Consider the following 18,005-nt stretch of genomic DNA (forward strand, 5'->3'; position numbering starts at 1 on the left):
CTAAGAGAAAATATGCTGGGAAACATCCTTTAAAAAGTATCTGAACAATTTTATAGGAACAGCTAGACAAAAAAAATTCCAATAAATATCTTTCTCATTCCAAAAAAAGTATTCTTCTGGTAAAATAACAACTGAGACCAGGCAGCAGGATGAAGAAAGAGAGGAGATGACTGGAAAACTCAAATTCTTCACTACCTAATAGTTTATGTGTGCATCCTTCAGGCAACCCTGACTGGATGTTTAAACTGTGCTTTTCTGTTTGGAGGAATGATAAACCCACTGCAAGGCTTGAGAGAAACTGCATCAAATGATGACTCAAAAGGGAAAACACTAAACAAATGCCCTGATGATGAAAGGAAAGAACTGACATGCCCAAGGTGTTGTCCTCTTCCCAGTCTTCCCCGAACCAGAGTCCCTTGCACCACTTGGCCCCCAGCCTCCTCCCAGTGCTGCTCCCAGCACCCTGCCTCAAAGCCCAGCCTGGCTGTGGGTCCTTAGCCCTTCTTGCCCAAACTGAGGGCTACTGATGCTTTTGTTAACTACACTGAGAAAGTCACAGCATTTAAAGTGCTGTGTAGGAGCAATGTGGTGTTGCCTTATAGTCTCTTCAAAATGTAAACCTTAATACTTATTTCCAGTAATTCCTGAAGACAGACACTGACAGTCCTTCCTCCAGGACACTTAGGATCTGAGACCTGATGTGACAGATGAGTGAAATGGGCTAGGAGGCAGCATAAATAAAATAGGCCATCAAAGTATAAACTGTGTATAAAATGCCTAGGTTCAGCAAGCCAGCTCTCAGATGTAATCAGAGCTTGCCACCTGCTCTGCCTGTATCTGATGGCAGATATCTGCAGATTTCATATAGAGAAGAGTTTCACAGAAGGATCTGGAAGACAATAAAGTACTTCATGGAGTGCAGGATGATTAATTACGACACTTGACCCAGGGCAGGTAGAAGTTACAAATCACATTAAACTGCAAAAAAAATTCAGTGTTTATAACCTCAGGGCTTTCATCAGTTTATGATGTGGGACCAGCATGAGACTGCCTGGAGAATGGTGAGTAAAATGAGAAGTTGAGTTATAAGCATCGAAAAGAAGCCAGTCAAATCCTCAAAATTGGCCAAAACAACCTGTTAGTATATTATCAGGACAGCATCTGACTGAAAGAAGCTAGGCGACTTCAAGCATTATATTTATTCCTCAAATGAGGAAAATTTCTCTGTTCAATATACAGAATTAAATGGGAAGGTATAGAATTTACTTAATGCTAATTAACTTACCTGTGAATGTTGTATAGTGTTTGTGGAAATGAAAGAAATAAACTGAAGCCTGGAAGAGAAAAAAGATTCAGATGTTATGATATACATTCCTGATACACTGGTAGCCTCAGAGTTTTCTCATATGATAACAGTTTTTATGCTGGTTTTAAAATGTATTGGTATTCCTGTACTCATCACAGTATATGAATTGTTTGGAGGCTTTAGGCAATAAAGAAACCTTCCTCATTTTTCCAAAGTTAATTGCTAGAAATAGCCGCTGATACAGATTTTCTCGTACAATCAGTGACAAGACCAGAAAGATTTTTAAAATTTCTGATGCAGTTAAGAGGTAGGGTCAGTTCTATAGGTTCTGCTGGACCTAAGAAAGAGAATGGCCCCATTTTGCAGGAGCTGCTCTCCATTATGTAGAAAAAAACCCCAAGACTGACACCAAAAGCTTTCTAATGGAATATATAAAGACTATCAACCTCCAACAAGGCTGTCCACATTACTGGGGAAACAACAGGTTTATAGTTCAACATACTAAGGTTCAACTAATGATCTGCTTTGCTGATAGCATGGCTCAAATTAATTAATTTTCACCATATGGCCATGAGGTTTTTTATGATTATTTTTTTTTTAATAGTGACCTTTCTGGAGCTCAGCTTTAACCTGCAAAGGACAAGGAATCATGGCTGCTATCATTGTGTTCTACCTGCACTGCTGTCAGTATTACCAAGACAGCTGCTACCAGCCCTGAAGACTCAGTTGTATCCTGTCTAACACCCACATCCCAAATAAATCGGTCGACCCAAGGCTCAAAAAAGAGTTCCAACAAGAAGTGGAAGGTTTAAATAGAAAATCAACAGATTAGTCAGCCTAAATGGTGAAAAAATACATAATCCTTTTTTAATCTGCGACACTCATTTTCTGTGTGTTTCCCCACAGAGCTCTTTGGTTTTGGTTTTCTTCCTCACTTTTTGTGTATCAAGTGCTTTTCCCCATTTTGTTTGCTGCTTGGAAATTGCTCTGCATAGTATGTTTCTGCAAGGTTTTATATTATAAGGCATGAGGGTTGTTTTGGGTGCACTAGCGTAATAGATAATTCCTATGTTGTTATGGGGAAGGCAAGCACTCTGACGTGGTAAAGTTTCTGATTTTACCTTAAAAAAATCTCATCTAAGAACCACAGCGTACTGTTTGTATAGAAAAGTAGCAAACTTAAATCTCATTATTAGAAATAAAGAAACCTAAGAAGACACAAAGGAAAGGAGGGATTTCAGTGGACTCTGTACTGAGGCTAAAATGGCATAGCAGAGTCTTGAGCAATGTCAGTGTTTACAGTTCAGTCCTCATCAAAGAAATACCCAAGTGTTTAACATGCTCTGGCCAAAGTGGCCATTCAAGAGAAGGAAAACCAAGAAAGCATGAATACTGGAGATCAGGATTGTCAGAAAACAAAAACAGATGAAAAGCATAATCTATTTCTCCAGTTGTTCTGATTAACTTTTAAAGAGAAAGAATCAAAGAATTGGAAAAAAAATGTTCAGCTTGTAAATAATTTCAGGTATTGCATTTTTACATGTTTACTCCTTGGTTTTGTTTTCTAAAAAGAGGAAGATAATGAGCTCTGCTTCTTTACCACGGTAGGAACTCTGCATCAAACAGCTGAAGGATGTGCAGCTGAAGTAATATCCCAAGTATCCTGTAAATAAATTTCCAAAATTCTCAAGCTTAGAGCCTTCAGAATGATCTGTGCTTAAAGTGTGCTCCAGTTAGCTATGTTTTCTATTAGGCAGGGAGGGCTAGTTCAATAAAATCTTGAGTTACGTACAGCAGTTCCAACATCTGTATCACATTAGAGCAGACATGAGACAAAACATTGACTCTTGAGGTTAAATCTAAATTTCCTGCTGCAATCCTGAAGTTTGATTTGTTAGGAGAAAAGCAACCGAGAGGAACAGAAATAGAGACTAGAACTAGAAATAGAACTCAAAGACCAATGGTTGCCAACAATTTGTTATTTTTATGAAGTGCCATTTTAGTTAGAAATAACACACTGACCACAAACAATCCCTCAGATAGCTGAAAGCCTCTTTTGGGCTGGGGCAGTTACCCCAGTTACTCCTCTGTATTTTTACAGGGCTTCCCTTTCAGAGAGCTGAGGATGCGATAGGGAAAGCAAAGGGTGTTCCCCTGTTTCTTATGGGATTTTCAAAATTCCATCATTTCCTACAACATGTTGCTTTCCCATCTTTTTTTTTTTTTTTTTTTTTTTTTTAGCTAAGGAGGCCTGGCTTGGGGGCTGCTTTTGGTCCTCATTAAGTCTGCTTTTTAATTGACATTAAGGATCCCTTTGTGCCCAGGAGCTAAACTGCTGCTTCCGCATTGCTGCCATTCCCTCCTGCTCTGGGGAACAAAAGGTGCAGCCTGGAAAGCAAAGCCACTGCTGTCGCTCTGGCCCTCAGCCACTCAGGCACTGCCCAAATTGTGATGATGAAGCTTTTTCTTTTTTGCTTTTCTCTTTTTTTCTTTTTTTTCTTTTTTTTTTATTTTTATTTTTTTTTAATGTCCTGAAGACACGTATTTTATTTTGAAATCCTTAAAAACTCCCAGTTTAGTGTATTAGACATTTTTAACACACTACAGGAAATACAACTCATCGAGTGGCTATTGGGAGTATTACTGTCATTCCAGTATTTTTAAATTTCTCCTGTAATATTTTCCCCGATTTTCCAGCTGATTTAAATTCTGAGACCTAACAATAAGAACACAGGCCTGTGTTAGAGGCAGAAATACCAAAACACAGATGGGTGGCACAGATACACACAGGGAATTCTTGTGTCATGCTAGGCTCAAAGTAGCAAGCCCAAATCCAAGGATTTAGGTACAACCCTATGGTCAGTCCTCTGCCTTGCACTATCCTGACTCCCTTTTCAGAGAAATGAGCATTTTAAAAGCTCTTTAGAGGAGAATAATTTTGTTTGTATTAAAAAAACCAATCAAACAAAAACATCAATGCATTCAAGAATTCAGGATTAGAGACATGTCATAAATAAAGATGTACCTTGCTTTCCATTATATATATATATATGCATATATATGAACACACAAGTACATACACACATACACACACACACATATATATACTTATGAATATATATATATATTAATGTGTATAAAAGGGATCAAAAAGATAATTCCCATCACTTCTAGTGGCAACTTTAGATTTCATTTGGTGCTTTTCAACATGTGCTACAGCTAGCATGTGATGGATACCACAGTACATTTGTCCCCATTGTCAGTCTAGACTAAGAGTAATGTAATTAAGTTTAGTCTCATGAAGATGTCTTAAACCATGACCTAAAGATTACTGAGGGCCTGCTGACAGCTTGGTTATGTTTCTGTGACACGGTGCAGTTCCTGAATGTGGCTGCTGTACCTCAGCTAATGTAGGCATTCCTGCAAAATACAGACTTGCATGTTGTAAAGGAAGAGAGAGTATGGCCAGAAATGAACTGCTGACACTACTGTCAGCTCTGGAAAATGCTATTTAAGATAAAGCTAGAAGGCCTGTCACAGGCAGGCAGGTTTCTGAAAACACCAAACTTCACAGATTGAGAACACAGCTAAATAAAAAAAGCAACTCCAAGTAGGTAGCCAAGACACCTAAAACAATATTTTCAAAGAAGGAAAATGTTTATGTTAGCTGTTTATCTTCTCCACACCTTTCTCATCATAAATTGTAGTTGTTGTCATGTTCCAGACAAGTGAAAACATCCTAAGAAAGGAAGTAAAATATTATTAAGAATTGGCTCTTCCTGATAGTTGAAAGTTAAAAAATTAGACAGTGCAATAAAGGGATGTAACTTCAGGCCAAGTTTCATCACTGCACTGGAATTTGCAGGAATATGTACAGGAAAGTACCTTTCCATTCCCCCTGCACTCCTCCAGGGAAGACCCCTCAAAGCATTCCTACCATTTCGGAAGCTGTCAAGGACACTGTGTAGACCTCCTGGGCATACTGCAGAAGCTGAGCTTGGTAAAAATCAATTCACTAAATCAATACTCACAAATTTCACTAATCAAAATCACAAACGAAATACCACCACCCTCCTCTCCTGTTCTGCAGTTGCCCCATGGCCAGGACAATGCTTGGCCTTGCTATCACTAGGTTGAGATTCCATCATAGTCAACACTTGTTTTAAGGAAATGGCATGTCAAATACAGCATTTACCTTTCCTAGCTATCAGAAAAAAAGAAAAAAAAAAAGAAAAAAATAATCTTTAGGCCTTAATATTAGATTGGAAAAATCTTTATATATTTTTTCCATGTTTTTTTTTCCAAATTTCTTCCACATTTAGAGCAGCCAAGAACGTGAAAACTTCTTAACTTGCTGAATGTTTGTCACACTGATCATTGCCTGGAAGCAAGCTTCATCAAAAGGTGAACATTTAAAAGCACCTGTAACTGGAACAGCAGCTTTTCATGGAACAGTGTGATTTTCTCAGGCATCTCTTAAGAAGACAACTCTTTCAATTGGTTGTGCACACAGATAATTGCATATTGAGATGTTCATTAACTATAAAATTATGTTTTATTATTATATAAAATTGTAAAATTAGAACCACTTAGTAAATGGGAAACAAAATTTAGAAAATTTAGATTTAAATCAGCCTGTAAAGTCTGAATACATTCAGCAATTTAAGGACAGATGAAAAATACACCCAAACAGACCTACACAAGGTTATTTACAGGGTTTGAGAAGACAGTGCAAAGACAGGACAGTGCAAACACAAGCACTGCCTTTGTGCACATAGTTGATACATGTTTTTTATGTTTAGCATGTAAGATACTTCTTGAGTATAAAGACTGTAAGGGGGTGCATTTATGATGCTTATTTTCAGCATCTAAGGAAGTACATGCCACATTTATCTCTCTTGAACTGGAATCATGATCTCAGAGGTCTTTTCCAGCCTCAATAATTCTGTGATTTTGTGATCCTAAGTCCAACCTAAATGTAAATTAGCATTTGGAGCACTGGATTTATTATAGATTGAGAAATTACTTCATGGAGGTAGATGCTTCTTTGATGTAGTCCTATTCACACAGCACCTACACATCATTCCCTTCTTCTGGGCAGAGCAAGAATCAAGCACCAGAGGATCAGTGACTCTGAGAAGCCCAGGCTGGCTTCCAGAAGGACTGTGACAGGTGAGCTCCCTTGTTTGACTTTCCTCCAGGGCTCCCACTGCCCAAGAAATGACCCCTCACAGATAACACCACCAAACCCACTCCCACTTGCAATCAGCATCCTGTGACACTTCTCTGCCTCCAGGCTTCAGAGCTCTGGTTTTCTGGGTTATTGTTCTGACTGGTGCAGATGAGTTACTCCCAACATGAACTTATCTGCTTCTTATATATGTATCTTGAGTGACAGGTGAGTATTTCACACCCTTTACTTCAATGTAAGCTCTTACAATCTGTCACAACAATGCTTTAATCAATGTTAAATTGGTGACAGACATGTGGAAGCCGACTCATGTTAACCACCCTTTTAAAACAAAGCTAGTCAAGGCCTGTTGGAGAGACAACATTTTGAAAACCTATCACTTACTGTTCATCATTCAGCTGTCCATCAGTAAGGCAGAACCATGAGACATTTTGCAGTGGGAACTACAGGAAATCACTACAGGATGACTTACCTGTGTGAGGTAGAAACAACTTTTAAGTAATATATGTAAAAAAGAAAAATTCCTTTCACTTAAGTCAGAAATGCACTTAAGTTGACTTTGTGATTACTGCTTTGCACTACAAAAGAACCCAGAGACCTTGATATGGAGGCTCACAGGATCACAAGTTTTCCAAGATCAGTATGAGAGAGCAGGCTGCTCCATGCAGAAGCAGTTGCCTAGAGAAGAGGCTGAGGACCACATTCACATTACTCCATCCAAAAGAAATCTGCCCACCTGCTGTGATGCAGATATGCTGGATGAATTTATAGGAGATAAATGTCCTGCTAAGGACATCCAGATCCCTAAGGACTTCAGATACATTAAAATGAATAAAACTATGGCACAGTTCTACTTTAACACCAATATAGTAGAATCAATTTCATTCTTAACCAAACAAATGTGAATTTCAGATCATGTCTGTTTGACCAAGGCTTTTAAAGTATTTTGTGATGCTGAGAAAAAGAGCAGGTAGCTGTGTAAGTATGCACAGCATGGATGTCTGTGTCCTCCTTCAAACCAGAATGCAGTGTAAGGACAAGGCACTTTTAGATGGGTAGCTGTGCTTTCCCACTGACAGAATTCAAATACTTGCCAAGTTTCATATGTTGTGGTTTGGTCTGATAATTACTTTGTTTGCTGCTAATATGTTTTCATTTATGTATTTGCTCCTCGTTTTATATACTGAAGTAGCTCAGAGAAGGAGTGAACTTCAAGGAACCCACACTCTACAAAAGTCTGCACAGAACCCAAGCCAATACACACCACAGGAAAAAAAATCTGAATCTTTGGCCCCATCTCTTAAAAGAAAGTTAAAGCTTCAAATCTCTGACAGATGTTAGCACTCCATTCACATTTCATGTTCAAATCTGTATTTTGAAAATTTGTCTTAAGCTTTCCCACAGGCTTCAGTAGCCAGATCTGGGCACTACTGACCAGGTAGAGTGGACTCAAATGTGCCACTAGACTACAGAACTGTCTGTCTCATCTGCCACAGAACTACAGCAGATCCACTCCATGCTTTAGTGATCCTTTAAAAGCAAAGCCTATTCTTGTGGTTGTAATACTGAGGAGGAGCAGGAATCTTTCTGAGCCTCCAGGAGTCATTTTTCCAGCCTAGCTTTCTAAGGAATGAAGCTGACATGATAACACTTTCCTTGTTTGTGTGCATCCTATCATAACTTTCTGAGCCCTCTGGTCAATTCTGAACAAACAGGTCAAAGGAAGTTTCCTGTAAGTTGCATGGAAATGAACAGTCAGGTAGAGGAAAATAGACACATAAATGTCTCCAGCAAGGGAAGAACTGCAGCCTCAACTCGAATTTTATTAGACATTATAAAATCTACCTCATAAAGAGCTAGTATGAATGCCCCGAGAATGGGAAATGCTTCATTCAGAACATGCACTTAATGCAGGTCATTTAATTGCAATATGAGAAAGAAATCATCATCAATTAATAATGATGCTCCCTGAACTACCAATGTTTACCTGTCAGTTCAAATCTTCTTATGAAGCCTCTGGCACAATTTGTGTTACTGGACTTTATGTAGGGAATTGACAGTTTTAAAATGCTTATTATAAATATTTTATATTGCTCTTAACTTGACAGCACAGTGACAGGGAATGCTAGACCTTTGGGATGCCCTGGGGGGCTGAAAATAAATGATAGCTCTCAGCCCAGGGCTGCCCTTTGAGAGAACCCTCCTTAGCCAGAAAATACTATAGGACAATTGTGGTTAAATCCCAAGAGAGCTTTTGGAGTCACCCACAGGAACCTTGCTGAGAGCAGAAGTAATTAGTTCCAGCTGAGCACGCAGGCACATAACCTTACAAAGGTCTGGCTCCTGTCATGCTAGGAGAGAAAAGGCATTTCTGTCTAGCAGCCAGGACAACATATTCTGGAAACAGGAAAACAGCCTTGCTCCTTTGGTGTTCAGCTAGGTGTGTGCTTTGGAACTGAAGGATGGAACTGCATTCGCTGCCTGTGAAAAATTTTGGTTTTATGCTCAAAGGGTAGCTGAAAAATTCCCATAAAATACCATGCAGAAGTTTCTCTGCTTCACAGGGGAGTCCTCTGAGGTCACTGTTCAGCAGCCTACAGGTGTTCACAGCATGCTAGACAGTTCCCAGGGACATATATAAAGCTCTCTCTGGGGAGGATTTCCTAAAACACCTAACCTAAACACCAGGACTGCTGCACTTTTATGTATATCTTTGTCTGTTCTGGCACCTGATAAAAATGCCATTATTTTCAGCAAGTGAGTGTCACCTGGTGATACCACAGCTTCCTCTGAGGTGGAAGAGTTAATCCTTAGGTTGTATGTGGGCTATTCTTTTTTTTTCTTCTTCTTTTTTTTTTTTTTCTTTCTGTGTGCAGAACAGTAAAAGCACGAAATGACATGTGAAACCTCTGCCAAGCAGTGATGGAGTAGCTACAGGTTCATTGTTAGAAGGACCACTAGTGACTACTAAATGCCATCAGGTGGTTAAGGACAGCCTGTTATGGTTTAATGGCTCCTCTCAGGGTCCTGGGAAACTAACTCGTAAAAAGCACCAGAAAACCACTACATCCCTTTTTCTTTTAACAGCCCACAAAGGCATTTAACTGAGCATTCCAGAGAGTGGGCACTCTCAATACAAATGGATCTGACTGAGCAAGACACACTTGCTGCAGCTCCTCTGAAGGAGAGAAGAATTTATTCTTCCTAACTGCTCAGCCCTTAGTGTAAGTTAGACCAACACTTTTTCTGCAGTCACCTCTTGCAATTTGGTGCAAGCTTCTACAAACTTTACATATCCATATTCACTGCACACAGGCTACCCAGTGAAAACTGGCTTAATCACTATTGCTAAGTTCAGATTCAAACCTATGGGGAAATGGCCATGCTTGCTGGATCAGTAGGATATTCAGTGGAAGGATTCTACTTTTTTAATATTTAAATGTAGTGCCTGTTTTTAAGAGATTTACTAACTTTATAATACAGGCCCTAGCAAAATAGTTTCTCTTGTTCCTTAAACCCAGACTAAATTATAATTAAGCTGCCAAAGTTGCCCTGTTAATGACACTGTGGATAGCGTGCGAGAATGTTTTTAAAGAAATGTTTTGGCCCTTACTGATGCCTAATCTGCCTGGGACCATGATGGAAAAAACACTCAGTTCCCTGCTCACAGATCCAGTCATGCAGGTGTACCACAGGAGTCAGAAGCAGTACTTCTTTCTAATGCTAAAAAAACCCCTTTGCTTTACTGCTGGTTTTGGTAGAGTATGGAAAAGGATGCTCACTTCTGCAGCTTTGATGCCATTGACATGCTTCCCTATAACAAACCCTCCTAAGACATTGAGCAGTTTGAATTAAACCTTCATCCATGACTTCCCAAATGCAAAGGAAGAGCAAGCACTCATCTCTCCAGGACTTTCACAACACTCCTCATACCTCACTGCCCTGCAGCCACCAGAGGGCATTTTATAGCAACACCTCTGCCAAGCTGAGCTATTTCTTTCTTTCTTTTCCTTAGAGTGCCCTAGAGAGGTCTGACACTAAAAACAAAATAAAAAATAAAAAAAACCCTAAACAATTGCACAGTCTTGGTCACACACGGTCAGTTTTATACTCTGGACCGCCAAAGGACTGTCAAAACCACATCCCTGCACATGATGCTCAGAGAAAGCATGGCTTGGACTGAGGGTCCTTTCCAATATGGGAATTTTGGGAAGTAAAGCTGATGATGGAGGTGCTACCTGCTGAAGGTGTCTCCATAGGAAAGGGTGATAAAAAAACACATTTCAGTGAAGTGAATTCAAAAGTCCCCCCAAAATGCTCAGAAGCACTTAGAATCCCTAAAATTTATATCCTGCTTTCTTCACCTTCCAAGAAACACATTGAAGCTATTTCATACACACACATTTTTAGCTAAGATTAAGATATTTCCAGCTCATTAAAATGTAACTACTCTTGTTCTCAGTCTAGCTACAGAAATTGAAAAATGTTCAGTGCTTATTTCAAACTATCCTGACAGTACCAAATAATGAGCAAATAGGCTATTGCTGTGTATGAAAAATCCATCACTTCAGTTCAGAAAGTAAATCTAAAGAAGAGCTTAGAAACCATATAGATCTTTCAGATCTACAGTTGTGTCTCCTAAGATTATTTAAATAATGCCTACTATCCATAATGTTTTGGAGCATAGTGTGCTGCAGGCCAAAACATTAAACTTGTGATATATGTGTGAGCAACATATACCTGAGTGACACAAGGCGATCCTGATACTTTGAAAGCAACCAGCACACAGCACTGAACTGCTCATGGCAATAAGAGACATTTTCTGTATTATTAGTATGCAGCAGATAGTAATTCAGCGAGGAAAGATATTTCCAAAATTATCTACTTTTTAGAAATTTTTCAATACTTGCCCTTTTAATCAGCTCTGTTCATGAGGGTTTTGGTCTAGTTAACACACATACACAAAAAAATCCCAAAAAACCCCCCAAGACCCCAGCAAAAAAATATGAAGGAAATAGAAGAAATATCTAATAAAATAATTTTAAAACAGTGCAATTTTCCATGGATCTGGACACTTACCTATAAGCAAGATTACTAATATATCTGTGATGTAATAACCAAACAGGAAAGGCTTCTGCCAGACTTCCACACCAACAGCACCAGTGAGAAGATATGCTGCAATTAATACCTATAGGAAAAGGATAAAGTATTGTCAATCCTTTACTTTTAAAGGCACTGAATTTTGCTTATGATCTTAGTAAAAGTGTAAGTGTAAAAAAAAATAAAATCTGTTCTTTTCCTCCTGCCTACACTCTACAGGACTGTGCTGACATACCTAAACAATTACTTCTAAGAAGTGAAGCATCTTCCATGCTTACCAACAAAATTATTTAAAACATATGAAATACAGTGAGCAAGCAGCAACTCTGCTAATGTTGGCACCTGTCTGCATGTGGTAAGTAATACTGACACACCTTTTCAAAACACCTGATTTCTAAATCCCTTCTTAAAGCCAGCTCTCCCCACTGATAATGCACTTTCTCATATCCATCTACAGGCTTCAGAATTAGCAGTGGAGTTATTTTTGCAGCTCAGCCCCCTGAATTCATCATATAAGAATAACTGAGAGGGGAAAAAAGAAAATCTAAGCTCACCTGAAATATAAAAAAAAATCCAACTGAATGTGAAGAAATAAAAAGAAGAGGAAGGAGGGAGATGAAGTCTTCCTTGATTTATATGTCATCTGACAGACAATATCATTACAGGACACGAAGAGAAACAAGTAGTCAAACTTCATTAGGAGTGAAAGGACTCACACAGGAGACTCATGATTCAATTTCTGGAGTGCCACTGGTTTCAGTAGAGATGCAAAGGCAGTTTCTACTTACTCTTCAGAGTTAATTTTGTGTCCCAGCTCAGGTCAGAAATCTTAATGCAGTCAGAACCCTATAGCTCCTACATCAATACCTTTCACATCCATTGCAATGCAAGTAGAAGCACTACCTACAATTTATGGCACAAATTGTCCAAGTTTTACCATTTTGAGCATGTAACACAGCTCCTAAGCCCTTAAGTCCTTGATCCCACCTCCTCAAAGGACTTTCTTCTCCTTTGAAACCTGGCTTAGCCCAGGCCAACCCCCTCTGCAGCCCCTGCTGCTGCTGGCACCCAGCTGGCAGGACTGCTGCCCCCCTTGTTCTGTAGGATGTTTGGGTTTCAGTTGTTTAGTTTTGCTATGAGACTCATGAGGAGCTCTATGTTTCATGCTACATCTCCCTCAACCACTTGACCTATTCGAGACTTGGATTAAGAATGAATTGTGAACATACATTTTGGCTCTAAATTAAAACAAGTACATTATTGATAATGTCATTTAGGAGACTGCATATTCAGGTAACACACAGTAACTTTCATTCTTTCCTTCAATACAGCTTCTCACTCTGGGATGACAAATATTTTCCAGCTTTACTTGCATGACAGATTTTAGGGGTTTGTTGTTGTTGTTGTTTAGCTTTTTCAAATACTAATTTTTTACTACTATTGTTTACCATTATGTTTTTTTCTCATTTTTAATTTCAAATACATTTCACAGACTCATAGAATTACTTAGGTTGGAAAAGACCTTTCAGATCATCAACTGTACAGATCATCATCACCAACTGTAAACCTAACACTGCCAAGTCTGCCATTCCTCTAAACTGGATTAACTGCTTTAATTTAAAGATACGCTGAAAATCTTTTCTTTTGGTAAGACGTTAGTTAAGATTACAGATTAGTAACAGAACACTGATGTCCATTAAACTCCCTATTACACCTTGATACTATTGTATTTGACTTCACTGATTTCTCTGATCTAATTTCAAGATTCTTGCCCTATCAGTATGTGAGTTTTAAAGACTTCTGCTTGAATAGGGAGTTGCAGAACTGGATGTCTGAACAACCTCTGTAAGAACAAGCAGCACAACAGATCTGCAATGGAGAAGAACAGGCACCCATGAAAATTATGCATTGGCCCATTGAAGAAAATGGGTCAAATTTTGGTCTAAATGAAGGGCATGTAAAACAGGTTTAGCAACCAACTACAACATATCTAACACTTGGCTTTCTGAAAAAATAATGTTATCTATAAGACATGACAGATGGACTGCTGGCCCCACCAAAGTTGTTGGCAAAATTCCAACTGGCTTTGCTGGAGCCTGAACTTACCCTCACACGTTGAATTCTGAACAAAACATTTTGGCAAGTGATAAAAGAGGAGTTTCAGTATTATCTGTTACTAGAGCCAGTACTTTCAGCAGTGGAGTCATGAGTATCACTGTCAGATGTCAGCACACTTCTAGGAACAGCAGCGTTGGTGCAAAGTGCTCTCCCAGGGGGATCCCCCTGCCCTGAGACTTGGTGATGCAGCACTCACAGGTTGAAACTGCCTCTTATTTAACAGATGTCGTGTACAAAAAAACCCCAACACTCTGGATTCAAATTTTTGGAGTTTTGTTTTTCAAGGATTCAGAACTTTGACTTCACTGTGGCAGTCGCAAAGACCTGGACGGACGAGAAAATAGCTGCACCCCCTGATATAAGCTATTTCAGCAAAATTTGAAGATTGTAAAAATTATTAAACAAAAGCTAAGGATGTTAATCTATGTTTTTAAAAGCACTGCTGGTAAAAAAAATGTAGAGCAACGTTCCTAAGTACAACTGGAAAATCCTAGTTAAGATAGCTAGGTTTTCTACTCATCTTTTTGGCATCAATCAGCTTCAGTACTTTTCAGATTAAAATGTAGTCTATAGAAAGTAAAGGTAATTGCAACTTTTTGTAAAATGGGAAGTTCAAATTCAATAACACAAGAAGAGCTACTTAGGCAAGTTTAGTGTCAAACACACACTATCTTGGATTCTAACTCACTGTAGCGTCTGAACAAGAAAGTTTCTGGCTTGCCAAGCCCTTATCTATGAGGAGGAGGAGCATTTATGCAGACAAAAATCTGAAAATAGATGGTGTTAATTTATAGGCCTTTTGATATGGCTGAACAGCAGGATGGCTGGCTTCTGAGCAGTGGCTCCCTATCTTGTCACAATTCTGTGAATCACAGAAACATAGTCACCTGTGTCCTCCATAAAATCAGAATATTACTTCTTAGTTGTGGCATTGGGAAAATTCTCTATAACCATAAGGCAATATAACTTCTTGAAATCTCTTGGCTTCTAGCCTTAATTGTTCTCTAAAGTATTTGCTTTTTAAAATCACCATCTCTTTCATGTCTTTCCACCACGGCAGGTGTAAGTTTTGTGACTAAAGTATTCTTTCTTTTTTCTCCCTAATGATTTACATTTTCTGTTTTATACACAGGAAAAATTTGTATGAACTATATTTTAGCATGAGTTTTGTAAACTGCTTCTCAAAAGAAAATCCAGTATATGACACCCAAAGAAACTTTTCCCCTGTTCTGACTGAAAGGAGAAAAAGTTCTACAATGTTTAAGTTACTACCTCCACCATATACTTCATTTATTTGGAATTTCAAGGCAGGCAGTGTTCTCCCTGGGAGCCTAGCTGCAATTATCCAAAGCCATAGGGCAGAAACAGCTAGGAAAACATCTCAAACCCAAAACCTTATGGTCTGGGCTTATGGTCTGGGCATCCGTGTCTGCAGACATGACTGTATGGATATCCTTCCCTTCACAGGGCTAGGGCTGGTCCAGAGAGAGCTGCCTGTTGCCTTTCACACTGACTACTTTTGGCCTTTTTTCCATCTTGCTGTCTTGGCTCAGGAGAGTGAGGAGAAGGAGCATAGACTCGCCTGGATCACTCCAGCTCCCACATAGCTCTTATTTTCACTTTTAAACTTCTATTTAGAATATAAAGGGTACCTTCCTGTAATACTTAGGGCAGCATCAATACAAGTATTGATACAGGTATCACTATATCATATTAAAGAAAAACGAGCATTTTGTTCCCCTACTATGAATTCAACTACAGTGGCTTATGAAAAGCAACAGCAGCATTAGGAGAGTACTTTGTTAAGGGAATATTAAAATTTTTCAGGAGAAAAATCGAGTTTTGAACAATCCAGAGGAAGTCTGTGAAAAACTACTATATGCCAGGAAGCCTGAAATGTTCATTTCTCAGGAAATCTTTGTCTTTGCTTTTTTCCAAGAAGCCAAATTTGCAGGTATTATCTTTCTTTGGGTTTGTAACAAGATGTACACAAAAACATAGCAAGGGTTTCTTTTTTAGGCTTCCCTCCAGCCCATGCCTTTTGGGGGGTTATGGTTACTTAAAAGTGCATTAAAACAGTCTGTGTGAGAGTGTGTAAAGAGGCTCCTCTCTGCATCTTTTCCTACCTGCAGAGGAGTCAGCAGAAGGAAAATCCTTGTGCTGTAGGGAGGATGAGGGAAGAGTGTTCACTGTTGTAGATGCCTTGACTACTTGAGCCCGGACCCACAAACCTAACAGTCCACTGACCAAGCATATCTCAGACACATTACAATAATTTTTCAAGTTTACACACCACAGTTTCCTATAAATATCTGTCTGTTGTAAGCAAAGCTAATTGCAGTACCAATTACAGCCCAGCAGCTAGAGCAATTAGGTTACCAATTCTGACAAATCACCAAGTTGCAGAAATATCTGATCAGCATAAATCCCACAAATTTCTTTGCTTCTAATGAGGCATTTTTTTGTGAGGAACAGCAGCTCTCTTCATACCACATTTAAGAGGGAGGCAGTCAGAGGGCTGTCTGGGTTTATAGGCAGCAGAGCTGACTCAGCAGTGTCCTGGGAGCTTCGTGCCAGCTGAGCTTTCATTAAGGTCAACAGTTATCTATTTGCACATTTATACTAATTACTGTATTTCCTGAGCTTTGTGATGATAACAAATTCCAGAGATCCTGGCTATCATAAATTTTAAAAGTAGAAGCAAGGGACTAGACCACCTGAATATCTGACATGCCAGTCCAATAGCACCGTGGTGTCAGTGAAATTATTGAAAATGGAGCAGAGAGGAGCATTCATGCAGCAATTCAGTTAGGAAAGCCACAGGGGAAATACTTAACTAATTGCTGGGAATTAGCCTGAAAGCAGCTCCTGAGTGGTTCCATCCTCTCTTCCTCTGAATGTTACTGTGGAAATATCTGGCAGAGAAGTTGGGAGGGGGGGCACCATTACCTTTCTTAATCATAATCAGCCACTTCTAGTGTCCTCAGTATCCTCTCCTCCCAAGTAGCTGGATAGTGTACACATCATACAGAATTTGCTGAATGGGTTTAAAAACAAGAGCTACAAGTCCTGTCTTGTCTTTGTTCATAGGCAGCCACAACTACAAAGCTAATTTTTACAGATGGGAAAAACTGATATACAGACAATTCAATAGTGCAGTCTTCCACTGCTGTTCATGGTTGTGCTATATAGGATCAGAAGATCCTTACATTTATATGATTATCATTTTTAGTATAGGCAAACCATCACAGAAGTTACTAGAAAGCAAGCATGCACGACAGTAATTGAGCACAAGAGGGGAACAGGAAATAGCATTTGTTAGCACCTTGCATCCAAGTTAATCAATGCAGTTTACAGACTTTACTGTAAGTCAGTCTCACCACAAACCAGTCAGGCAGGGAAATGTTATTACCATTATTTGCCAGATGGGAGAGCAGTGGCAGAGGCACAGGTCACTGGAAGGTACTGACAGAGTTAACAGTCCTGCTCTCCTAGCTGATACCCACTCCCATATTTAACCACTAACATAGTATGGATGCCATAGCAATTCAAAAAAGTTTTCTAAACATCCACTTGTAAATCTACAGAAATCATCTGAGCAACAAGTGACATTGGTTTGAACATAGCTATTCCTCTCCTGCTGGAAGAACTTCACTAAGAAGCCTTGTTCAAACAGGCCTGAAACTTGCAGACCAGCTGGCTGCCTAATGTCTTAGTTCTAAGCCAACTTCTTCTCCCACAACCTATTTTCTAGGGGACAAAACAGATGCACCACAGCTGGACCACCATCTCTGGGTTGCTCTCAAACCACTGGATTCTGATTATGTTTACAGCAATACATCTGCAGCCATTAATTCAAATACGATATTTCCATTAAAACACATACTTGAATATTTGTCAAACTCCTTTTCAATTATGTATATTTGGCTGTATCTTTCATCTCACGCTTGTAACAGGAAGCTCAGAGGACTGGGACTGTGCTCTTCGGGATGCAAGAGCCTGACTATCTAAGAAAAGGTGAAGTCAGCCCAGAAATCCCTGTGCTGGACCCTTGCCTGTGCAATAAGCTTGTTACTGCTGCTACTCATTTGTGTACTGAGCCCACCACTCACTGTGATGCCCTGGTCCTGCTTCTGAAGAGGGGTACCCTAAAGTAGGACTGTAAGCCAGTTAGGAATGTAGCTGGGGACTGGCTGTAGGCTTATATATAATTCACATTACTGAATGTCATTCGCAAATGGAAAGCTTCTAATAGTATGGCTTTGACATTTTTTTAAGGGGTAAAATTCA

The 18,005-nt window shown here is 39.3% G+C and overlaps 1 protein-coding gene across 1 annotated transcript in view; it reads right to left on the reverse strand.

Moving 5' to 3' along the window:
• Positions 1 to 18,005, reverse strand: part of LOC103531876 (ethanolaminephosphotransferase 1) — a 38,212-nt gene that overhangs the window by 6,146 nt on the left and 14,061 nt on the right. The window contains exons 5-6 of the mRNA XM_008497568.2: positions 11,577 to 11,685; positions 1,286 to 1,334 (exon numbers count right to left, since the gene is read on the reverse strand). Coding sequence (XP_008495790.1) covers positions 1,286 to 1,334; positions 11,577 to 11,685 — 158 coding nt within the window. The remainder of the gene's footprint in view (positions 1 to 1,285; positions 1,335 to 11,576; positions 11,686 to 18,005) is intronic.

Source organism: Calypte anna, chromosome 2 (genome assembly GCF_003957555.1).
Source record: "Calypte anna isolate BGI_N300 chromosome 2, bCalAnn1_v1.p, whole genome shotgun sequence".
Lineage (NCBI taxonomy): Eukaryota > Metazoa > Chordata > Aves > Apodiformes > Trochilidae > Calypte > Calypte anna.